The following is a 23,070-nucleotide window of genomic DNA, read 5'->3' as shown; positions in this document are numbered from 1 at the left end:
ACCTAATGAGGTACGATTTCATACGAACGAGACCATAAAGGTACATCACTGTTTCAAAGCTCCGCGATTCCTCTATTCATCTGACCTCTTCAACACCAAATTGAAAATGACTGGGTGTGAACAAACGCGACCACCAGATCGAATGGCCAGGACGCAACCTTTTATAGTTTATATCCCCTCTCTAGTAATCTAGGGTGGTGTTGGCATTTAGTAGTACTGCTAGTAGTGTCGAACAGTCGTTAGTACTTACTGGGTGTGCCCTCCTAAGTCGTTGAAACGTACTATCGCACTTAAGCGAATCAATGCTATCGTGATGGCGGCGGTACACACCTTCCAGCGGTGGGCGTTCAGGACGATGGCGGCCGCGCCCCAACGCCAGTTGCGCTCGCGCTCGATATCGTCCAAGAGAAAGGACGTACCCGTCAGCGATGCTCCATTATCGCCAGTGGTCCGAATCAAAAAGCCGCGCAACGTGAAAAACGCCAAGACTGCCACTCCGCAGGATGTACCTCTTTCCTCAACCAAGCGGAAGGTATCACCGGTTGGATTCATTGCCATGACTCCAGTTTCAGGCGATCGCATCGTGTATGAGTTTCCAACGCTTGTGTCAGGCAAATTGATCAAACGGTACAAACGCTTCTTGGCCGACGTACAGCTCGACAACAGTGACACAGTCGTGACTGTGCATTGTCCCAATACAGGTCCCATGATTGGGCTCCTGGACCTCCCGTTAGCCCCCGTCCGACTCTCCGTAAGCGACAACGCGAAACGAAAGTACGCTCATACATTGGAGTACATCCAAGTCGTGGTATGTACTTGTGGCAGTGTTGTTGCCTGGATGACGGTCGAGTAGAACGATGCAAACGAAGCGACGTGGGTGGGCGTACACTCGGCCTCTGCCAACCGCATGGTGGAAACCGCATTGCGAAATGGATGGCTACCAGAAGTCGTGGGCCATCGACAGATCATGTCCATCCAAGCTGAAGTCAAGCACACCAAGGACAGCCGCGTCGACTTTGTCGTCACCACCGACGACGGAGTTGATACTTTCGTCGAAGTCAAGAGCGTCACGCTCGCCAACGCGTCCGAGCCCACTGCTGACGTCATGCCTCAACAACGGTGTGCCGTCTTTCCAGACACAGTGTCCACACGAGCGTCGAAACACGTCCAGGAGCTCGTCCATCTCATTCAAAACAATCAGCGCCGAAGAGCCGCCATTGTCTTCCTCGTTCAACGCGGCGATTGCACGGCGTTCGCCCCAAGCGAAGTCCATGATCCTGCTTTTGCCGCCCACTGCGAGGAAGCCAAGGCGGCGGGGGTGGTCATACACGCGTATGCTTGTGCCTTGGACTCATCCAAGCCCCGAGTTATGCTACTGGGCCCTTTGCCCCCCCAAGCGAAGGCTTAATTCCCACGTTATGTGTCAACACCACAATGCCCAACATCAATCTGTATGAATATGATGGTATTTTAATGAGCCGACCAAGGCGGAGAACTCGCAAGCGGGTTCGATTGTGCTGAGCAGAGCTCGTGCTGCCGACGGATAGTCGCGGCGGCGTCAACCGACTTGACGTACTTGAAATACTCCGTCAATTGGTGCTTCAGGCGACTGGAGTTGCACTGAAGTACCGCCACGCCGTCTTCCGCCTCGTTAATGATGGCATCACACGCGTCAAGCAGTCTGTCCAGCAGGTCGTACGGCATCCACTTCGGCGATATGTCCGATGCAGCAGCCATTTTGAAAGTCTTCTCAGACACGTTGTTGGGGATCAAGTGATCGATCGCCAACGCGACGGCTTCTTCGAGGACACCGTAATCCAAATACAGCCGAAGGAGGGCCACAACGGCCAACGAACCCGAAGCAACTGTCGCGCGCGTGAGCCATTGCGGCAGAGGCGCATGCAAGTGCAGAAGCGTGCTGATGGCCGCCAAATACGCTTCGGACGAGCTGACGTGACGAAGAAGCATTTGGAGATGCACCTCCGAGCCGCGAGAGAAGGCAAAGTCACGGGCGACGGCGCGGACAACAACCTTTACGTCTAGATCGTGGACACGTGCGATCTCAACAGCAAGTGCAACACTCTTGGCCATTGATTCAGGCGTGAGGTGTTTCAAGAGCAGGGACACCACTTCGCTGCCACTCTGGCCGGCCAACGTCACGCTCGGCACCGAGTCGGACAAGAGCAACTTCCCGCGAATAACGACCAATTCCCGGTGCAGGTCGGCGACTGTGACCACTTGCAAGTCGGCTGGCTTCATGGTAGCATCGGACGCCAATTCTTGCGTGACAAACCACCGATGGGGCTCAGGCACCAACGTAAGCACATTCGTCGCAGCAAATAGCGCGTCGCGCTGTGTTTGAAGGACGTCGGCGTTGATCGCTTCAGGCTCGAGACGGACAAAGAGCGCGTGCATGGCCTTTGACGCCGCGGTGAATCGACCGCGCTTGACAAAGAAGCTGTACAACAGTCGGAGCACCGACACTGCGCTTTGAGAGGTACGCTTGATTGTGAGGTTTGCGTGGGTGTTTGCTGCTTGCCACTGCAAAACGTCCTCCACCTTGGCTTCGAGCGCTCCCCACGAAAAGCCGACGACGATGTCGAGGCGCCCAGCGTCACACAGGTGCAGCACGAAATGCCGCACGCAATCGTCCACAGTCGACGCGTCTGCGCCGCGCATGATATGCTGCAGGGCAACGTGTGCTTCATCGTACAAATGCTCTGTCAGTGCCAGTTTGAACACGTTGTACCATACAAACTCAGCCGCCGCAAGGTTGCCACCAACATGTACCAACGCCATTCGCAAGAACTGCAAAATAAACTTGGCAGCGAATTGGCGTGGAACGCTCTCTTTCAAGTGGGTCGTGATGTCGTACAGTTGAGTAGCCAGTGACGCGTCGGTCGTGTGCGAGTGGATGAGCTGCTGCGCTTCCAAATCCAGCACAGTCATGTAGCTGCGAATGGATCGGGTCAAAGCATGGGTAATGCCAGATTCATCGTTGTGCTCCGATGCAACGGCTGCTTCCGCCACCATGGCGTCGCCCAAAAGGCGTGCTAGGTACATGTCAGTGCGGACCTCTGTTTCGGTGATATTCTCCTGTGGGCGCTGCAATGCGTAGCGCGCGACGATTCGGAGGACATCGTGCTGTTTGGTCGAGTGCACGTATGATGCGAGAGCAGGCAAATCGCGGACTTTCCAGAGCAGGGACAGGACCGCCGCCGTCAAGTTGTCCGACACCAGTGATGGAACGGCAATGTCGACATCTGTGTCCTTCGCAAAGTCTTGAACGAGCATGGCTTGCGTTCCAGACGAGGGTTGACCAAATAGCCACTGATAAAATACCCACGTTCGCAGGAGTGCGAGACCACGCGGCAACAGAGACGCCGAGATGTGCTGAAGCGTTGCCGGGGCGACGAAAGATGGCTGAGCATCGTCCAGGAACGTGAGAAAGCACAAGGAGGAAAAGGTCGCCGTCAGCATGTCGTTCACCACGACGGTCCCCATTCGGTGCAGCGCGAGGCCAAGATCCGTGGACAAAGACCCAGCGCTGGAGCTACTCACCCCGGTGGTGGCCGCGTTGAATGCTGCAGAGTCAAATAGTGCCAATTGATCCACCAACGTAGTCAAGATTGCCGTTTGGGCTGTGGCGTCGCCAGTCAAAATTGGAGCGATGCGGGCCAACAGCTTTGGCAGGGACGACCCCTGGTCCTTCATTTTGTTGGGGGGGTGCAGTAGACCGTGCTGAAGTGCGCTGCGCAGTGTATCCAGGAGCGAGGAACTGGTTAGGTCCACGTGAAGATCGATGTTCCACTCCCGAGCGACCGCTGCTTGGACGTCGCTGTACGAAAACGAGGCAAAGTACGACGTGAGGATGGCAGCCAGCTCGTCGTGCAGTGAGTTTGACGCTGCCGCCGCCGACGAATTGGTGAGGATCGCGTGCGTGGACGGAAAAAAAATAGACGTGTGGTTGCGGCGCAATAGGACGCTCGAGCCAGCGATCGAGGATGTTGCAACACCCAGTGGAATGTTCTCGACAACCCATAGCTACACCGCAACAACATCAGCCATTCGCATATGATTGGCAAGTGGGCAAACCTTGGTGCACTTCTGGAGCAGCTGCATCCACACCGACGCTCGTACAGACGACTCTTTTTCATGGCGGCTGCTCTTGAACAATTGGGCGCTGGTCTCGCGATGCACAGCCTCGAGGACGAGCCGGCGGAGGGCTGTTTCTGGGAGCGCAGTGACGGTCGTAGAAGGCCCACCGATGGCTTGGCGAATGCAGTCTGCAGAGTACCGGGTGGGGGCAAACAGTCGCTCGAGGTAAAAGTTCTAGCATGAAGCACCTATATCAATGCAAATGATCACAGCAACGGGATCGTACGTCGATGTCAGTGAGGTCGTCGGTGTTGTTGAGTTGATTGTCTTGCATCTCGTGGTGGTGGGCGAACGTGTCCATCCCTCCGACACGTTCGCCCAAGATGACTTTGGGTCCAGTCAACGAAATCGGAAACACGTACACGAAGTCTTCGGTCGCGCTGCGCCACACGGACACGAGCTGCGTCCCTGGTGTCATTACGATGAAGTCCACCAAGCGCACAGCGGCTGGGACGTCTACGACATAGCGGCGCGCAACGTCCAGGTCCAACGTCTTGGACGTCAAGGTGCCCCGAAGTAGCACGATTTCTTTTGTTTTGGACGGTTGCAGCGACGTCACATGGATGAGTAGTCGAACGTCGGACGAGGAAGGAATGAAGTGGAGCGTCGCTTGATGCGCTGTGTCTAGTTCCAAGAGGGTCCCGAGGGATTGGTTGCACAGGCAGCTCTGATGTTCGTACGACCACACGCGAAGCACCAAGTCGGCCGACAAGGTCACGACAAGCGTATCGGAGGTCGAAGCATCGTCGACATCTGGCACGGCGGCGATTGCAACGATCGGCGGAGGTTTCTGGTTCGACTGAAGGCCAAGCCCTTGCCATACCCAGTTGAGCAACGAATGGTCAGTTAGCGGGACTTCATGAAACGAAGACGCGGAGTGACCAAAGATCGAAAGGCCAACGTTGATGGCGAGGACTGCGCCGTTGTCGCCACCGACGACGACATTACATTCGTCAAGCCAACACACTGACGAAATGGAAGTCTGAAACGATAGAGAAGTCATCGCAAACGCGACTTCGTCGCGAGCGGCATCAGCAAAGTTGAGAATCGGGTCGAGCTTATAGCAAAATCGATGGACCGTTTTTGCCGCCGTCACGACGCACACAGACAAATACTGTTTATCAGCAGATTCAAACACGCTCACGCCGTTTCGTGCCACACTCTCTGCAACAGAACAGGGTTGGAGACCGGACAGTCGAACGTGACGTGACGCTGTGCTTACCAGGAAGTTGGATTGCTAAGGACGTGGAAAATGGCGAAGGCGCAGCTGTGCCAGAACTTACGCTGCTATCTATGACATGTTGGGACAAGAGTACTTGTTTCCCAATCGCGCGGAAACTGACAAAGCACGACTGGCGGACAATCTTCCCACCAGCCAAATTCTCCACGCCTACTCCAGTATGAGACGACGGGTGGTAAGAGGCATGAATACGGACGTTGGGGAGGTGTGTATGGAGGGGTTTGATGGAACTTTGATGTGAGAAGGCTGATCGTGGCATCCTCGTTGTCCACGTACACGAGAGGGACTTCTTGCAGCGCCATACTTCCGTCCATCCACGCCGCAATTCGATTCAAATTCAGGTCGACCATTTTATTGGCCAAAATGATACACGCCGATCGTACGGATACGGTCTTATATCCGGATTCAAGGACAGGATGTGTCAATTGCCGGGCGTCTGTCGCGGACTCGCTGCTCTCGAACCACATTCATGGTCGGCAGGACGAATATGCGACTTGAATAAATGTCGGCCGACCGTGGTGCTTGAGATTCGATGTTTTTCCATCGTAGACTCTTCACGTTGAAAGAGTTCCGACAGCGCCACAGCGAGACGGAGCATACAATTGCATGTGGCCCCAGTTGCCACACAGCGAGACACAGGTAGCAAGTTCCAAGGTGCAATACTGTAACAGGAAGGTCAGGTTTTGCCGTGAATTACAAGTACAGTCGATCGAACTGAGCCCTCCAAGGCATGAAGGAAATCAGCGGCGTGTGGCTCTGGTGGCTTTTTGTACACGGAATCGACCGTGCCCTTACTTCTATTTTAGCTCTAGCATTCTGCGTGGGAAGGATTGTCGATTTGGCGTAGCCACGACAATCATGGGAATGCCTCGATGTATGCGTCTACCACGTGGAGTTGATGTTATATGTACAAACCAGAATCCGCTCACAAGCGATACTCCGGAGGACTAGTATTCGTTTACACTGCTGAGACTGCAAACTACCTCCCGTCGGGCAATATTCAGAAAAATATTCCATTGTCGACATTGCAAAATGATTCCATTGCGGGTGGAGTTGACGTCCGATTTGGCCAGATAGGGCTGAAGATGAACACGCCCTTACATCCAATATTCATGCTTCAGCAATGTTGCATTCGTGTTTGGTGGCTTGCGGAACAGGTTTTGAAAGCGCCGTGGGTTTCCATGGAGGAACTCGTCAACCTACCCTTCGCCCGCCAAGGTCGTGATATAGTAGCCTTTCAAACAAGCTGTCAACGTAAGTTAACAGGCTACCATGCGGCGTATTGAAAAACCACTGCGTTCATCGACGTTCGAGCTGAAATCTAATGGCGGCAAAACGTGATGTTCACACTTACAGCTGGAGAACAAAACACAGCCAGGACCCTGCAATACAAAAATGCTATTTTGGGGCCAAGAAAAATATTTCGCCAACTTTCCCAGACACGACACGACCACCTCAATTTCAATATGGAATAAATCGTCCCAAAATGGAATTTTTGGGTTGCTGCCAGAATGTAACAGATGGTCACCAACGACCATAAAGTGATCTCGTTCATGTCTACATTGCATTCAGTCAGTAAACACACGTGGAGGAAGGGAGAGTACAGAACCTGAAGCATAACAGCAGGGCTCCAGGCAATGGCCCAACTCAAGGACGCAAACTACGTGGAGCTTGCAGGGCCCAAGTACCATGCTATCGAATTCTCGAACGTTCACGAACCAGTTGTGCCCAGAATCAACTGTCAAATCCGGATATTCATCCGGACCGCCCCAGATTGTTGTGGCCGCTCATATTTCAATTTGCATTCCCCACGGTCAATGGGCTCTGACAACGGCGCCAAGACAGCAACGCTTGACTCGGGGCTCCCCGCCTTGACGGAGGCTGAGAAGAAGAGTTCGTATGGCGCCCTCTTTGGCGGTGTACTTATTCCTCTGGCCGTTGGTACTGGAATCGCGTTTGCCGTGTATACTTTTGGGCCGAAAGCTGCGTATGACAAGCGCATCAAAGTGGTGTTGGGCAACGAGCTGCACTGGGTGGCCCTAGCAATCGTCCTGTTGGGTCGCACGGTGGCGATTGTGAACATGTATCCAGCGACGATTTTGAAGGGCCAAATCATGCGTCGCAACTCTGGCAACTTGCGGTCGAACCCGTTCATTTACAAGGCGATTGGCAAAGATGCGAAGGAAAATGCTGTGGTTTTTATTGACGACGGCGAAGTGGGGGCGTACAACCGCGCAAACCGATCGTTGCACCACATGATTGAAAACTACGGTTCGCTGGTGGCCGGTCTACTTTTGGCGGGCAATGTGTTCGCGTTCCCTGTATTTGTTGCGACCGCGTTGTTTGCTGTTGGTCGAATTGTTCACCAAGTAGGCTACACGACTGGCTATGGCAGCCATGGCCTTGGGTTTGTCTTGTCGTTGATTGCTATCGTCACGGTCGAAGGGATGCTGTTGATTGTTGGCCTCAAGGGATTGAAGCTCATCTAAACTCACGAATAATTCTAACGTGCCATATACGTCTCGTACGTCTCGCATGAGGTGTTCTTGTGGCTTGCATCGTTCCACGACTGCTACTGATACATACAGACGCCGTGCAGAGTCGGATACCTGTTCTTTATTGTAAATCGTCTCGCTCCAAGGTACAGGTGCCTTCGCCTGCTTACTTTGGCGATCACGACGAGGCCACCTCTCGACAGCTTCGAAGCACCCACCCCTTACAAGTCTATTTTTCGGCAGCATTGTGCATGTACCATCACTCTATATCGGGTTGTACATTTTTCCCATCGTGGAATGCATGTCGTTGCACTTTGGAGTATTCAATTGTCAAGTGCACGGGAACTCGATGCAGAATGATGGTCATTTCACCCGTTTACTTGTGTCAGGGGCGATGCCATGTCATTTTCCATTTCTCGTCATCTCGATCATGGTCCACAAGCGAAAGGCCGCATCGACGCCTACCTCTCCTACGAAGCGAGTCACTCGTAGCTCTACGAGAGCCACTACTGCACCAACCGCCCCCACGCCCGCTAAGATGAAACGTGCGACCGGATCGACGAAGCCGCTAAACGTTCCGAAGGCAAACAAGAAGGCCATTGGGATCAAGAAATCCATGCCGACAATGCAGGCGACAGTGAACAAGTCGGCATTTGCAAATTTGACTTCGCCTTGGACGAATATCACATTTGGAGGGTTCGCTTCAGCAACCCCGTCGTTCGGAGGTATCCCTGGAACAACTACGTCATTCGGACTTGGTGTTTCGGGGCAACAAGGTTGCGCGTTGCATCCGTTTGGATCGTTCACGACGCCATGTTCAAGTGGATTCAACTTTGGAGCACCGAATATCCCGGCTGTGACTCCGTCCAAGCCCGTTGGCCGCCAGTTGGATGAGATTTATATGCGTGTCGGATCGCCACATCATACGGTAGTGGGGGATTACGACGTCATGCTGAACCAAGTGTCGATCACGGCATCGACGAGCAAGAACAAGTTTTACCGCATTCAGCTCGTGCAAGTGGCTCCACAGCGATGGGATGTCTACAGTCGATGGGGGCGCGTCGGAGAAGATGGCAATGTCAAGCTCTGGGGTCCTTGGAATACGCTTGAAGATGCTGAGAGATGCTTTTGCAAGAAGTTTGAAGACAAATCCAAAAACAAGTGGGAAGACCGCGCCAACTTTGTGCCCAAGAAGGGCGCGTACGAGATCGTCGAGCTAGACGACAGGGATGCTGCGGCCACTGATGCGTCCCCGAAAGTTATCGGCGACGACTCGATACCGTCGCAACTTGCACCCCCGACCCAGAAACTCATTCACATGATCTTCGACAAGGACATGTTTCGGAACGAGCTCGTTCGCATGAACTTGGACCCGAAGCGCATGCCACTTGGCACCCTCAGCATCAACCAAATTCAAAAAGGCGTGGCAGTTCTTGACTCTATCCGAGACGCCCTCGAAGCAGGTCAAACGTCCACAAGCTTCTTTCAAACGCTGTCGGCCAAGTTCTATCAGCTCATTCCACATGCGTACTCTCGATCCACGATACCGCCAGTCCTCAAGACAAGTTCCCAAGTCGAGGAGAAGTACGACATGCTGTCGACGCTCCATGACATTGTCGTCGCCCAAGATGTTGAGAAGTCTTTGGGGGCCGGCGCCCCCGCGGCCAAGAACTGTTTGGACTTAAAGTACGCCGAGCTCAACAGCAACCTGGACTTGGTGACGGAATCGGACACGATGCACGAAGTCATCATGCAGTATATTGCCAACTCACGACGCATTGGAGGGACGATGGACGTCCAGCACATTTGGGCTGTTCGGAGAAACCCTGAAGAGTCGTCTTTCTCAAAATTCGCCAGCACGCCCAACCACCGACTTTTGTGGCATGGTACAAATGTGGCCGTTGTGGCCGCAATCCTCAAGTCCGGTCTTCGAATCATGCCGTCGTCCGGCGGTCGCGTCGGGAAAGGCATATATCTTGCGAACATGCTGGAAAAATCCCAATCGTACGTTCGAAGCACTCGGGTGGACGGGGGCAACATTGGGTGTTTGTTTTTGGTCGAAGCCGCCATGGGAACGATGCATGAAATCCACCAGGACGATTCAAGGCTGACCAAAGCTCCGGCCGGATTTGACTCAGTGCTCGCGAAAGGCACGTTGCACCCGAACCCGGACGAGGACAGGATCGTGCAAATCGATGGAGTCGATGTCCGCGTGCACGTTGGGCGACGGGTACATGCCGAGAACGTGCGGTCGTCCTTTCACCACGACGAGTACCTCGTGTATGAAGAGAGCCAACAACGCCTGCGCTACATCATCACGTTTAAAATGTAATGATCCGTCGTGTTTACTCAAGAGTGCTTGGTTTGGTAGGTTTGGCACCCAGTCTGTTCAATGCAAACGGACAGCGAGAGTCAAGTACTAGTTCATGGACACCGGAGTCAGCACCTCGTTTATTGAGTTTGCATTCTCATTCGATGTCGCCGACAATTTTTAAGGTTACAACGCGGAGAGCTGGGCGCTTTTGCGTCTGTGGCAGCAGGGCTGTCTGTGCATCACCAGATCACACCACAGCTTTACCACGCCACAGCACCCCCCGCTTCACGTGGTAGAACTCGAAAGAAAGCCAACTTCAGGTAATGGTAATGTTAGCGGTGTAAAGATCCGCGGGAACAAAATTTCGCACACCACAACAAAACTGCCAAAACCACGCCAAAATGGGGGAAAAATTGGCAATATCTGGTGTGGTACGAATGGACTGAAATGGTATCGACAACATTCCGTGGTGATGGGCATGGGCATGTTGATGCAACCTGCGTGCCTTTGCCAACACGATGCCTCGACCACTGCTCCAACATTTTGAACTCCGATGGCGTCCCGAGAATTGTGCCAACAAGACACTGCTATTGCCTCGCCCTCCACGGGCGAAGGGTATGTCTACCTGCACGACGAGGCACGCACGCACTCACTTCAGCAGCATCGCCGCCTCACGTCGTCGCAAAGCATGAGCCAATTGGACTCGATGCTCGTTGAAGAACAAGTGAAATCCCTGAAGCCGTCGCGGGCGTTTGACATCACGGTGGCGATTGCGTTGCTCGGTGCGATTCAGTTTGGTTGGCTCATGTCCGAACTCAACTACAAACAGTACCACATCAAACAAGTTTGTCAACTGCCAGTGCCTGTCATCGACAAGAAGTTTCCAGACTACTGCGTCCTCTTCAGGGGCCACTCGCACCACGAATGGGTCATGACGACCACAGCGTGGGTCGTGGGCGGTGGCATCGGTGCACTGGGAAGTGGCCTTCCAGCTGACGTGATGGGGCGAAAAAAAGGGCTTGCGCTCAATGCTTTCCTCATGATTGCTGGGGCCATCGTCCAAGCTGCGTCTGGCACGATTTATGTCCTTGCCCTTGGTCGTTTTGTGTCCGGCATTGCTTCGGGAGGCACGATCAACATCTCGAACGTCCTCATCAGTGAAATCACCCCGCTTAACATGCGCGGCTTCTTTCTAACCGGGCTCCAAGTCGGCATCTCGTTTGGCGTGCTGCTTGTCACGACTGTACATTATGGCATGACGTCGGAAGCGTTTACATGGCGAATTCTCGTGGGGGCGCCGCTCTTGATCGGGGTGTTGCAGCTGGTGTTGCTGCCGTGGATGGAAGAAAGCCCGGTGTGGCTCGTTGCCAAGAATAAACTCACGCTCGCCCACACGGCGCTCGTCAAGCTGTACCTCCCTCACGACTCCGACGTCATCTTGGCTGCGATGGTTGCCGCTCACACGGACGAGGCGAGTGAATTCTCCGCCTCCCGACGGCGCTGGACCGTTCTGTTCACAAACAAATACCGCAAGCAGCTCGGAATCGCGTGCGTCCTGTGCGCGATGCAGCAACTCTGCGGCATCAATGCCATCATGTACTACTCGGCGTCCATCTTCAACAGCATTGGTATCCATGACCCGCGGTACGCCAACACGATTGTCGCCGTCGCCCGGATGCACGACATTGTGTTTGCCGCAAAGGTGTTGGATCGATTCAACCGCCGCACGTTGCTGCTGTACGGGATGTTCATCATGGCGCTGTGTGGCGGAAGCCTCGTTCTGTGTCTCTGCCACGGCAACGACACACTCGCCCAGTACGGGGCCGTGGGTGTGCTCGTTGTGTTTGTGTCGGCGTACTGCCTGTCAATCGGGCCGATGTCGTGGATGGTCGCGAACGAGCTTTTTCCCGACTACCTGAACGCCCGCGCCGGTGCGTTTGGCACGTTCTTCACGTGGGCCAGCAACTTTTTCGTGTCGGTTTATTTCCCCCAAATGGCGGACCCTGGTCATCTTGGAAACTACGCGTTCTTGGTCTTTTCGGGTTTCCTCGTTGCCGCCGTCGTGTTTACGTACGTTTTCGTGCCCGAGACCAACCGCAAGACGTACAACGAAATTCAGCAAGCGCTTGGCATCGACGTACCCTCACCGACGGACGAACATGGCGCCGCCACCCTCGACGACGTTTATGACAAGCATCATCCTGTCACCGTAATACCGTGACGGCAACCCCCCCCCCCGCGCGACCGCTCCAACCGCGTCGTGGCGCACTTGAATTGAGATGTGCTCCTGAGTGTCGAGGGGACAATCCAGATCGAAGCGACGTACGTACAGACATTACCCGTGTGCTAGCCCCAGTGCATTCAATGAAGCTGTTGCACTGCCGATAGACAAGGGGAGGGGGGCATGCGCAAGTCGCAGTAGACAAATCACAAAGGTTTAACTTGTGTTGTCAGGTAGAGCGATGGCTTGGAGGCATACATCGACTTCGCAATCGAGGAAACCACGGCGTTATACGCCAACGGCGGCTTGTGCTGTTTCACAAGTCCAATCAACAAGAACGCACGGCACCTCGTGACAGGCGCCGATGGAGCTGTGCACACGTAGTGTGACCAACTACTTGCACTACCTCTGGCCCCCAAACTGCCCAACAACGATCCCATTCGTGTGGAATGTACGCTCTAACCGTGTTGTGTCTTGAGCTCTCGGTCCTTTTGTCCAGCCACGAAAGCCACCCCTCCCTCGCGTGTCTAGCTAGCTGTCTGAGTTCGACGAGCCAGCCACGGGCGATGCTGGCTGCATGACAGATCACTGGCTCATCTCACGTCTTCGCCACATCGTTCGTTACGTAAAACACCCTCCGGTGGGGCGAGAAATTCACACTTGTCAGGTGCAATTATGCATTGACTTCAACATCGAGTCATACTATTGTCGTGTTGGAATTGTGCTAAAATATTGATGCCATTATTTCATATAAAAAGGAGATATATTTCGGTCAAATATAGTTCCAAATGCATGGGACATGGGGTGAGTTGTATCCATTGCATGGAGAGGCTCAGAGCAGTGTCACATGTGTGTGCCCTGCATGCCCCCACGCGCCGTGCGATCGCGGCTCATCCGGCGGCCCAAAGATAATGCAGCGTGTCCCGGTCGGTCACCTATGCGCTCGACGAAAGCACTCTCCACATCTTAGAATTCCAGAGAAGCATCCGCACCCGCGTGTATCCTCAGATTCCACTCTATGGGTTATATGCGTTAAACGAACATCAGCCACGCATCCCATCGCTCCCGAGCCGCCCCACGAGCGCTGGCGACGTCATCGGCCAGCAGCGCAAGCTGCCTCGTGCATTCCTACATAGTTGTGACGGCGTTCGACGGTCGCATTTCCGCCAACCGACGGCAGAATCCGGCCAGAACGTGCCACGTCAACCGTTGACATTGTCACACCGCACCCGCGCGTTAAACGTTGAGGTAAACGCGTTTTTGCGGCGTCTGAGCGGTCACGAAAATGACACGGCTGCGTATCTCTCGTGCACGCACCGCCATGGCGGCCCACACAATCTTGGCGCTGGTCAGTCCTCAACTTCCCAAACTTCCGTGAACATGGTTGCTAAAGACGGGAGCTCCCCAAAGCTGGAGCCGTCGTTTCTCAACTCGGTGCAGACGATCCAAGACCCAGCTCCACTTGAAGGGATTGCCACCCCCAAGCAAATCGACGACGACGACGTGTACGTCGACATTACCGAGGGTGTTGGGCGAGCCACCGACGTGTCCAAGTCTGGCCGCGTTTCGTCGTACCGAAGCCTCCACCGCACGTCGTCCCGCCAGCGCCTCTCGCGTCTGGAATCGCGCATCCATCCAGAACATGCTAAAGCCCTATTGCCAACGACGACGCTGTACGTGACCGTCATGATTGCCCTCGTCGGGTCATTTCAAACGGGCTGGCTGCTCACCCAGCTCAATTACCTTCCATTTCACTCGGTCAAGACGTGCTCAGCTGTCCCGATCAAACCCGACACATGCATTTTGTTTTCTGGTCACTCCAAAAATGAATGGACGATGTGCGTCACTGGCTGGGTCGTCGGCGCCGCGTTCGGCGCAATGCTCAGCAGTATCCCCGCCGACCGCTTCGGGCGTAAGCGCACCATGTTCCTCAACGCGTTCATCATGATTGTGGGTGGCGGCGTCCAAGCCATTGCGCATGACCCGTACGTATTTGCGCTCGGTCGCCTCATATCGGGTCTCGCCACCGGCACCGTCATCAACGTAAGCAACGTGCTTATCAGTGAAATTTCTCCGTGCCAAATGCGCGGTCTCTTCTCGACGGGCCTCCAAGTCGGCGTCGCCCTCGGCTCGCTCGCCGTCACGTCGACGCATTACCTCATCGGCACCGGCGACATTGCGTGGCGGTTCATGATGGGGCTCCCCGTCGTGTTTGGATTAGTTCAAGTGCTACTGATGCCCATGACGGTTGAGTCGCCAGTGTGGCTTGTTGGCCAGGGCAACGTCGATGACGCCGCGCTTGCGATGAAGAGGCTGTACAAGCCAACCAACTACGAAGCGATCCTAAATGCGTTGGTGGCGTCCCACGAAGAAGAGCAGCGCGAGATCGCCGAGGTTCAGCCATGGGCCGCCATGGTGTCGAAAAAGTACCGACTCCAGCTTGTGATTGCGATTGTCGTGTGTGCGTCGCACCAAATCACGGGGGTCAATGCAATCATGTACTACTCGGCCACGATTTTCAACAACGCGGGTATTACCGACCCCCGCGTCGCCAACACTATCGTCAACGTGATTCGCCTCATCTCGGTTGTGTTGGTTGCCAAGATCATGGACAAGTTCAAGCGCAAGGCGATGCTGATCACTGGTATGGCCGTGATGGCAGTCGCGTCCGGCAGTCTCGTCCTCGCTCTGACCAACTCATGGTCAGCGCTTGCTGTCGCGTCGGTCGGAACGTACATCGCCGCGTGGGGCTTCTCAATCGGCCCCATGGCGTGGATGGTCGCTGCCGAGCTCTTCCCCGACTACCTCCGCGCGAACGCTGGATCCGTCGGCACCATGTTCACGTGGATCTCCAATTTCTTCGTCGCTGTCTCCTATCCTGTCGTGGCGTCGGAAGACAGCTTGGGCAACTACGCGTTCCTCATCTTTCTCGGCATCCTCGTCGTTCTCATCGTGTTCATTGCGGTCGTCGTTCCGGAAACGTCACACAAGACGTACGTTGAAATCGCTCAGGCGTTTGGCATCCAGGAAAAGTCCCACGAAGCCATCGAGGGCCAAGACCCGTGGGCCACACCCCGCGTCAGCCACTACTCTGCCTTTAACGAACCCACCCACGGTGACAAATCAGCCACTACCGTCCAGGAAACGAAACCCGTCAACATGCCCCATGCGCCGACCCAATAAGCTTAATATTTTATACTGCATACAGCGAGATGTTTCCATAAGTGGCGATGCCCATGCAGACGCGCATTGCGCCAACTGTTCCAGGCGACTAGAGGTGCATTCAAGCAATACCGGATAATATCCGGATCATCGCTTCCAGCACGAAGACGGTTTTGTTGACGATGGAAGTGATTGTGTGGCATGAAGATCTGGGCAGTGACGACGATGCCGCGTCGGAAGAGGAATCGTTAGCCCGCATCTTGTACTACTGGCCACCGAGATCCACGAATGAACAGTTGCGTGTGCTGCAGTTACTGCAAGGAACGTACTCGTTTGCATCGACCTTCAGCAAGCAACGACCATCGTCAACGCTGACACATGTCCAGCTCACGAACATGCACTACTGCTTCGAGCGTGTGGAGTCGAAAGTGTGGATGGCATTTGTACGTATGCAAACCATGCGTGGACTCGAGTAGTCATCGCTGACAATGCTAATAGGGACACAACTCTGCAAAGGTATCGCGACTTGCCATGATATGCATGACGTCTCAAGTGCATGCAGGACGTGGACAGGTACATCATGGAAACTCTCTTGCGCGGTATGTACTCGTCCTTCTTCCTGTTGCACGGGGGAATTGCCAGGTAATCCCATGTCTGCAATCGGAAGTCCCCACTTTACATGACTAGTGCGCTCGACTCCGTCGACCCATCGAAGGAATGCCCTCAGGTTGTGCTGGATGCGGGGCTCCACACTGGCATGGCCATTTTGCTCGAATTGGCTGCTTGCCGTAAGAACATCCGCAGGACGACTCAGTACGTGTCACGTAGATCTTTTACACATCACGACTGAAAACGCTAGGCTGATTTCCAAGATCCAGAATGACAAAGACACCGAGACCTGCGCCACGGCCACGGCCGACTTGTCCAAGCTCAAAGCATGGGCAGATCTTCTTGCCGACGTGTCACCTGCATATCAACTGCAGAGAACTCTTACTGCGTTCTTTCCAGTGTACTTGGCGAATCTTGACGTGCACAACCTGACATGCTTGTACGACCTGGATGGTACGCTTTCTAGCCATTACCATTCATTCAATTTGATGTCGTAGGGATTTGTACTGCACCCGTTGACTGCATGCTCCAAATGGCCGGTCACTTGCTCGCGCAATCGCTGCATTCGGAAGTGCCGGCAGTCCTCCACTGCGCCTCCTTTCTCCATGGTACAGCATCGACATGATTGCCTCGTTCATTGTGGCATTAGGCCAGTTGGTATGTGGCGGGGGATGGGATCCTGCGCAGCTTGAGCTCGTTTACCGATTTCTGCGGTTGCGAGAGCAACAAGCAATGCATGTGTCGAAATTTCGCTTACCTGGTTCCATCTTGCCACCGTGGCTGCGTCCACCGTGCCCAGACTCACTTAAGCCCATCTGGGCGTCCAAGCAGACATATATTGATGGAGATCTGCAGCCATTCAAGAAACGAACGAGGTACGTCTCTTCCGCATGGACGACGTGACAAGAAAGCTGTAGCGCAAAGGATCTGTTGGTCGACGCAATTGCGAGCACATCGTCCAGCGCTGTTTCGCCAAGCGAAGTTCGTGGGTTCCAGACTACAGACGGCATGTTTCGGGAGGACCTGGGGCCGGACAAATTGTGGCGATTGCCGCTCTTTGACCGTTCGTGTGATGGCGAGGCGACGGCGGATTTGGTCGTGTGGCATGTAAGAACTAATTTTTCCCATTATAAAATGGAGGCAGCGCGTCCCAGGTGGGAGCTATTTTTCACAAGGAATGACGAATGAAATGGGCGATAGGAAGCTGCGTGCACATTGATCCTGTGCGTCCAACCTCACGCCCCCTCATCAGGTGCCGCTGCCTTTTGTACTCCACACGTGAATGTGGTTGTGCAGGTCTCATTGCAGATGTTGGATGGCATCTACGTCAGAGCGTGTATGTGGGTGCTTTTCATGGCGCAGCGCCAGTGGGACCCCACGAATCGTCAAGGTAGAGATCATATTTTCGCTGCCTTGTCTTTCAAAGGAACTCACTGTCCATGCTTGGGTCGTAGCGCCTTTGTACATTTAAATCGACTGACCAAGCAGGTGCATCTGCACAACGTTGGGAATTTCAAAGTACCATCCATTGTTCACATGGTCGTGACACACTCATGCATGGACTATATACATCGCAGGGACCAGTTCCGCCACGCCTTGTCGCGTCGTGCTTTCACCCGCGGCTCCTCGACGAACTCAAATATGTGCGCCACGACTTAGCATCGTACAAATCCTCCAAGCGTTGTGTAATCCTTGACGCCTCGAAATGCCGTAGAGACGACGGCATCATGGATATCTTCACCAAAACAGCGTCCGATGGATGGATCATCGTACGACGCTCCGGCAGCCTCGAACGAGAACTGGTTGCGTTCGTGGATGCCAAGGCCGTCGACTCGATTGCCGACTTGAGCAACAGCATGAACACCCTCATCCACACGTCATTTGACAAAATATTCATGTAAAGCGCAGCAAGGCTACGCTTGAGAGGCGGTAAAATTCGTTGTACCGTGTGGCGTTTGTTTGGAAGAGGCCCATACAAGCAAATGATGGATTCGAGGCACTTTACTTGATCCGAATACAATTACTCATTGAGAAGTCGCTCCACACGCCTCTTGAACTCATCACCGCCATATGTAAACTCCAACTCGCAAAGTGCCACGCGGAGGTCGGGGAGATGGGCATCCAGCAACTCTTTGGATCGATGGTAGTCTTTCTCGGTTGTAATAATCACCACAGATCGCCCACTTGCCTTTTCACCATCAACTGTGTCCACGATTGAGCGGATGTCGCACGCCGAGTAAGCATAATGGTCAGGGAAGGCATGGACCTTCACCTCGGCCGCGTTGGGGAAGGTAGTGTGAAGGATGTCTCGAAAGGACTGTGGACACCCAATGCCACTCAGGCCAATGACGACCAAGTTGTCGTGGAATAGAAGCGAGGCATCAAGTGGTTGATGCCGGTTGCGAACATGCTGGTCGAGGTGAATGCCCAGGGGAAGGCTGGTCAAGCGCATGCGGGAGTGCGCAATCAACGTGTCTGGCCGCGTCCATCTACCACACAACTTCAGAAAGAGTCACGTCGACACAGTGCACCGTTGAATGGTAGCTTGCAACTGAGCGAGAGCAGCATTCTCCAAGTGGGCGGCATGATGGAGCACGACGATATCGCCCGATGGAAGTGCCACTTCGGGTAGCTCGCGTAAGCGACCGGCTGGAATGAGGAAACCATTGCCAAAGGGATTGTAGCAGTCCACCATGATGATTTCGAGGTCTTTCTTCAGGCGCCATTGCTGGAGGCCGTCATCAATCAGGGCGACAATCTGACTCGACCGCGCCACCTCTGTCGCTCGTGACCTTGTTCCAGTGGTGAGATCAACACACTCGTTCATGAACGACCCAAATATCACCTCCTGAAACATGATAGCTGCGCCACGGCATTATCGTAGCGATGCTTGCCGATCGCGAGGAGGCTATGAGGAAACTCAGCTGCAAACATTTTCCATTCATCGTCGCCATATCCCTACATTCGAACGCATGCATGGCTCAATCAGGCGTCACAAGGGGGCACATACGCGCGAGACGAGAAGTAGGTCAAAACCCCTTGCGTGGAACATACGCGCCACGTGGTGCAGGCATGGAGTCTTACCCGTGCCTCCCCATGTGACGTTCCCAAAGCTGATGGACCGAACGGGAAGTGCTCGTTGACGACTCAACAGCCACTGCCGCTTCTGCGAACTCACTTGTGCATACACCCACGTGGCACCAATCAACGCCGCATGCACGATTGGGTTGCGTTCAGCTGGCTGAAGCGCCAAGTGCCGCTGCACAACTCGCCAAGCTCTTCGCTGCACGTTCTCCATCGTGTCGGGAATCGTATCCGGCCCACCGGATACAGGACATCCTAAGTTCAAAAGATGTCCATGATATTTTGCCGCCTGGGACCGACCTGATGCTGTTAGCATGAAGAAGTAGGAAACAGGCAATCCATTCAACTCGCGCATGGGCGCAGTATAGCATCGCCCGGCGCTGTGTTGCTGACCAACGGTAGAACCCCCTTGTCATCGTCTCAGAACCATTTCATCCATGCGTAGCTGGAAATTTAACGTTTCTGGTTGACCAGGCAAGACGTTGCATCGAGAACTCACATGGTGGTGTGTCGCTGACCAAGAGCGCGAGCAAAGTCGAGGACGATCGTCTATTCGACGTCTTGCACATGACGCTGTGCACCAAAGGTCGACGCCAGCTTGACGTGGGGCCATCCCGGTCTTGTTCACACGATGCCGTCTCGATTCCAACCATTCTGTGCATGGGTAAGTGCGGCAAAGCATTTTAATGGTCCACCAACTGCGTACTGATGCACGCGAAGCGGCACCAAGCAATCTCCTTGGCCGTTCGCCTGAGCCATAGAACGTTGCCAAGAATTGCCACCGTGCACTCACGTTGTTGTAGGTTCGGACGATGAAACCTGCAAGGGTAGACATTCTGATGCCGCTTTAGGCCAAGGCGAAGACCCACGGAGTTACCAGGTCAACGACAGGGAATGTCGATTTGCAATGTGTGACTGCGAAGCAACAACAGCATCCCTAATTGACTGCACTGTCTTCAGAGTGAATGCATTCAATGCGATTTGTCCCGAATATGACGTATGACTCACCACACTATTCCTTGATTCACCTACATCCCTCGCTCGTTGGCACCTGCCTTCGCAACACCCCGCGTTCCCAGCAGAGACGACCTGGAGCAGAATGCAGGCACCGCATCCATCTCATGTCTCGTGTTACTCAAGAGTGCTCACATACGATCGGCCTGTCTTTGTCGTGAGCATTCATTCGGTGACGTCATCGGGTATTGGGTTTAGCTCTTCGTCGGCAAGACCCGATACCTTTTCCGACAAAGCCATAGCTTCCCTGCCTATCCACCACATGCTTCCTGCCACTGGCTGAACATCGCAGCTTCCATCGCCAAGGTGCGATCGTGCATCGAAATGCTGCAAGGTCGCGAACTCCTGTTCTTGTCAAATTGCCATATTTGGACAAGCATTTCCAATTTTCATAAATTTCTTCAAATATTGCTCAAAATTTGGGAATTTATTGTGTTCTTGACATTGTCATGCTGCTGCTCAAGGTACTTTCGGCATCGCACAACTCCCCGCAGCTCGATGTTCCGATGGGGATCTCGCGGCATGGTATCCAAGAGCGCGAGTGAAGTGGAGGACGATCGTCTTCTCGATCAGCTTCAAACAGGTTTTGACGCGCAGAATCGAAAGAAACGAGAGCAACAGGCTCCGTCCTGCGCGTTTTGCGACGACTCGGCGGCAACCATATCATGCGTGGATAAGTGCGGCGACGCATTCTACTGCTCCAATGAATGTGTGTTGTTGGATGCAAGGCGATATCGCTCCATGTGCTTGAACCTTCGGCTCAGCATGTGTACGTCGTTCATCTACATCGCCGACTTGTAGTCTCAACGAGTCTTCAGGTGGAGCTGAAGGCACGAACGACGAGGACGGTGACAACGCTGGTGAGACCGCAAACGACAGCGATGACTACGAAAACGATGTCGATGAAATTTCGGACGACCCTTTCCCTGTGGAAGCATCAAAAGAGAACTCGTGGAATGCTCCAAACGGCGACATGGAGTTTACTCTGAATGTCGAGAATTTGCGCGTCGCGTCGACGCAAGACGACAAATGTCTGCATCGAGTCGAATCGATCCAAGTGACTTGTCCACATTGCGACGTACGCAGTCCACAGTCAATATGATTTTCATGGCGACGTCGTGTAGGAAATCGCGGTGATTACGTCCAAAGTTCTGCGGCGCGAGGACTCGAAGCAAAAGGTGCGACCGATTGATTATATTTGCATGCAGCCCATGTATTCCCTGACTAGATCTCGACTACGTGCATATGCGGCGAAGTCGTTGGGTTTTGGATCTAATTCCTTGTTGTCACTATTTCCTTTCTCGATGGAAGTCAACCCAATGACCAGAAAGACATCTGCGCGATGGAGCCACACACTGCAAGTGTCGTCGCTCTATTCAGCCCCGACAGAAGGAGACAGTGGCTCTGCCGTTGTGGCCGAGGCTGGGGAAATCGTCGTGAGGGATGTTCCATCAGAGACTGGGGCCGTCTCCACCTGGGCTGGCGTTCTCCAAAACCACGATACCCACGTTGGGGTCAGCACATACATAAGAGTCTTCCAAAGAGCTTCGCCACTCTGGGTCTGGACAGTCTCGTCGCGCACAACTCCACCGATAAACTCCTTGGCATGGTCTTGGACATCCTTGTTGCTCATCACGTTGTGGACAGAGCTCGTCATGGTGGCCGACACGCTATGTTGCACGGGTGGCTGAACAAACGTCCACGCCAGGAGCGCCGTGAGTCGCGCCCGAGTCGGTTCGTCCTTCATGAGCTGGTCGAGCAGGAGAATCACATTTTGACGCGTGTGTGGGTCCACTATGGCAGCTTTGATCAAGTCGACGAATTGGCGCAACGTCGCGGGGTCCTAGAGCCACGTAATGTTGTCCAGATGAGTGGATTTCAGTCCATGCGTTGATTGCAGCACCTGGAACAGATTGAAGAGAATTTGCTTGGACAGTTTGGTAACATGGGCCAGAGTTTGAGGGTCGTTGAGTACATTGCTCGTCAACTGCACCATCGCGCCACGTGTGGCGTCCATCGCCATGAGCTATACATGGAGGCGATGAGCAAAGGAAGACCCTGAGAGTTGTACCTTTTGGAGGAACTGGGATGCTTGATCGAGGACTTTGGGGTCATTCAGCACCGTTTGCACGATCTGCGATGCCAATTCCTTACGACACCGACAAGTAGTCGTTGGGAAAACATGCCAAGAGAAGACGATCGCATACTTGGGTTTGAATCTGAAGCGACTCGTTTTGAAGCGTCTCTGTTGCAACTTCGGCGGTCGTTTTCGTCATCTTACTCCGCATTTCGGGACCAAATGCGATGACCCCGAGCACTCCGACGCCGAGAAGACCCAACCCCCACATGTTCTACCACACATTCTTGAGATAACGTGGTACAGATGGTCATCGATACCCATGGTTTGTCTTGCATCCTGAGGTACAGCTGCTGGAACTGCTGGAACTGGTTTTGCGATGCGGCCACAATGTCCGCTGGCACGGTGGTATGAGCGGGAGGGACATGAATTGGTGGCGGGGGAGGAAGGTGACCTGAAGCATGACCGCCTTTCTTGTCGTTACTGAAGTATCGTCGGAGCCGACATCGCAAACCCCCACCGCGGAGCGGCACTCCTCGTGGCAGACGATGCATGTCCTTGGATGATTTGCAGTTTCGTTTGTGTTGCTAGATGGGCCAAAATCCCATTCGCATGAATTCTCACAGGTGTTCATTGAAAGTGAAATTAAATACATTTGAGGGGACAATTCCTCCAATGTATTTTGAATTGTGTGAT

The 23,070-nt window shown here is 53.9% G+C and overlaps 10 protein-coding genes across 11 annotated transcripts; 7 read left to right on the top strand and 3 right to left on the bottom strand.

Annotated features, from left to right (window-relative positions):
* Positions 1 to 303: 303 nt before the first annotated feature.
* H310_00263 (sugar fermentation stimulation protein) lies at positions 304 to 1,565 on the top strand. The gene is made up of 2 exons (XM_008862971.1): positions 304 to 808; positions 854 to 1,565. Exons 1-2 carry the CDS (start codon positions 314 to 316, stop codon positions 1,406 to 1,408), a joined length of 1,050 nt encoding a protein of 349 aa, XP_008861193.1. The 5' UTR covers positions 304 to 313; the 3' UTR covers positions 1,409 to 1,565.
* H310_00262 (hypothetical protein) lies at positions 1,436 to 5,734 on the bottom strand. The gene is made up of 5 exons (XM_008862970.1): positions 5,595 to 5,734; positions 5,381 to 5,548; positions 4,385 to 5,322; positions 4,096 to 4,332; positions 1,436 to 4,044 (listed from the first exon to the last, which is right to left on the bottom strand). The coding sequence occupies exons 1-5, from the start codon at positions 5,710 to 5,712 to the stop codon at positions 1,471 to 1,473; spliced, it is 4,035 nt and encodes a 1,344-aa protein (XP_008861192.1). The 5' UTR covers positions 5,713 to 5,734; the 3' UTR covers positions 1,436 to 1,470.
* Positions 5,735 to 7,201: 1,467 nt separating this feature from the next.
* Positions 7,202 to 8,168, top strand: H310_00261 (hypothetical protein). The gene has a single exon (XM_008862969.1). The coding sequence runs from the start codon at positions 7,216 to 7,218 to the stop codon at positions 7,885 to 7,887; it is 672 nt and encodes a 223-aa protein (XP_008861191.1). The 5' UTR covers positions 7,202 to 7,215; the 3' UTR covers positions 7,888 to 8,168.
* Positions 8,169 to 8,283: 115 nt separating this feature from the next.
* Positions 8,284 to 10,248, top strand: H310_00260 (hypothetical protein). The gene has a single exon (XM_008862968.1). It carries the CDS (start codon positions 8,288 to 8,290, stop codon positions 10,223 to 10,225), a length of 1,938 nt encoding a protein of 645 aa, XP_008861190.1. The 5' UTR covers positions 8,284 to 8,287; the 3' UTR covers positions 10,226 to 10,248.
* Positions 10,249 to 10,760: 512 nt separating this feature from the next.
* H310_00259 (hypothetical protein) lies at positions 10,761 to 12,659 on the top strand (the record flags this gene model as incomplete). Its single annotated transcript, XM_008862967.1, has 1 exon — positions 10,761 to 12,659. The coding sequence occupies one exon, from the start codon at positions 10,761 to 10,763 to the stop codon at positions 12,426 to 12,428; it is 1,668 nt and encodes a 555-aa protein (XP_008861189.1). The 3' UTR covers positions 12,429 to 12,659.
* A 1,149-nt stretch (positions 12,660 to 13,808) lies between these two features.
* On the top strand, positions 13,809 to 15,611 carry H310_00258 (hypothetical protein; the record flags this gene model as incomplete). Its single annotated transcript, XM_008862966.1, has 1 exon — positions 13,809 to 15,611. The coding sequence occupies one exon, from the start codon at positions 13,809 to 13,811 to the stop codon at positions 15,609 to 15,611; it is 1,803 nt and encodes a 600-aa protein (XP_008861188.1).
* A 161-nt stretch (positions 15,612 to 15,772) lies between these two features.
* H310_00257 (hypothetical protein) lies at positions 15,773 to 18,100 on the top strand (the record flags this gene model as incomplete). Its single annotated transcript, XM_008862965.1, has 13 exons — positions 15,773 to 16,033; positions 16,089 to 16,106; positions 16,153 to 16,232; positions 16,278 to 16,403; positions 16,450 to 16,652; positions 16,697 to 16,807; positions 16,849 to 17,074; positions 17,117 to 17,306; positions 17,400 to 17,451; positions 17,496 to 17,589; positions 17,654 to 17,717; positions 17,777 to 17,862; positions 17,914 to 18,100. 13 exons carry the CDS (start codon positions 15,773 to 15,775, stop codon positions 18,098 to 18,100), a joined length of 1,698 nt encoding a protein of 565 aa, XP_008861187.1.
* Positions 18,069 to 19,519, bottom strand: H310_00256. Of its 2 annotated transcripts, XM_008862963.1 has the most exons (4): positions 19,210 to 19,519; positions 19,045 to 19,157; positions 18,731 to 18,991; positions 18,129 to 18,688 (listed from the first exon to the last, which is right to left on the bottom strand). In XM_008862963.1, the coding sequence occupies exons 1-4, from the start codon at positions 19,495 to 19,497 to the stop codon at positions 18,220 to 18,222; spliced, it is 1,131 nt and encodes a 376-aa protein (XP_008861185.1). In that variant the 5' UTR covers positions 19,498 to 19,519; the 3' UTR covers positions 18,129 to 18,219. The 2 variants fall into 2 exon arrangements, with proteins under 2 accessions (XP_008861186.1, XP_008861185.1); XM_008862964.1 differs by having other exon boundaries at positions 18,069 to 18,688; positions 19,045 to 19,519.
* Positions 19,520 to 20,754: 1,235 nt separating this feature from the next.
* H310_00255 (hypothetical protein) lies at positions 20,755 to 21,676 on the top strand. The gene is made up of 4 exons (XM_008862962.1): positions 20,755 to 21,066; positions 21,116 to 21,375; positions 21,422 to 21,475; positions 21,526 to 21,676. Exons 1-4 carry the CDS (start codon positions 20,796 to 20,798, stop codon positions 21,571 to 21,573), a joined length of 633 nt encoding a protein of 210 aa, XP_008861184.1. The 5' UTR covers positions 20,755 to 20,795; the 3' UTR covers positions 21,574 to 21,676.
* On the bottom strand, positions 21,478 to 22,954 carry H310_00254 (hypothetical protein). Its single transcript, XM_008862961.1, has 5 exons — positions 22,695 to 22,954; positions 22,505 to 22,648; positions 22,369 to 22,446; positions 22,201 to 22,323; positions 21,478 to 22,140 (listed from the first exon to the last, which is right to left on the bottom strand). The coding sequence occupies exons 1-5, from the start codon at positions 22,926 to 22,928 to the stop codon at positions 21,670 to 21,672; spliced, it is 1,050 nt and encodes a 349-aa protein (XP_008861183.1). The 5' UTR covers positions 22,929 to 22,954; the 3' UTR covers positions 21,478 to 21,669.
* Between the last annotated feature and the right edge of the window lie 116 nt (positions 22,955 to 23,070).

The sequence above is a fragment of the Aphanomyces invadans genome (genome assembly GCF_000520115.1).
Source record: "Aphanomyces invadans strain NJM9701 unplaced genomic scaffold supercont1.1, whole genome shotgun sequence".
NCBI lineage: Eukaryota > Oomycota > Saprolegniomycetes > Saprolegniales > Verrucalvaceae > Aphanomyces > Aphanomyces invadans.
Note: the sequence above shows the minus strand (reverse complement) of the source record. Positions and strands in the feature narration are given on the sequence as shown.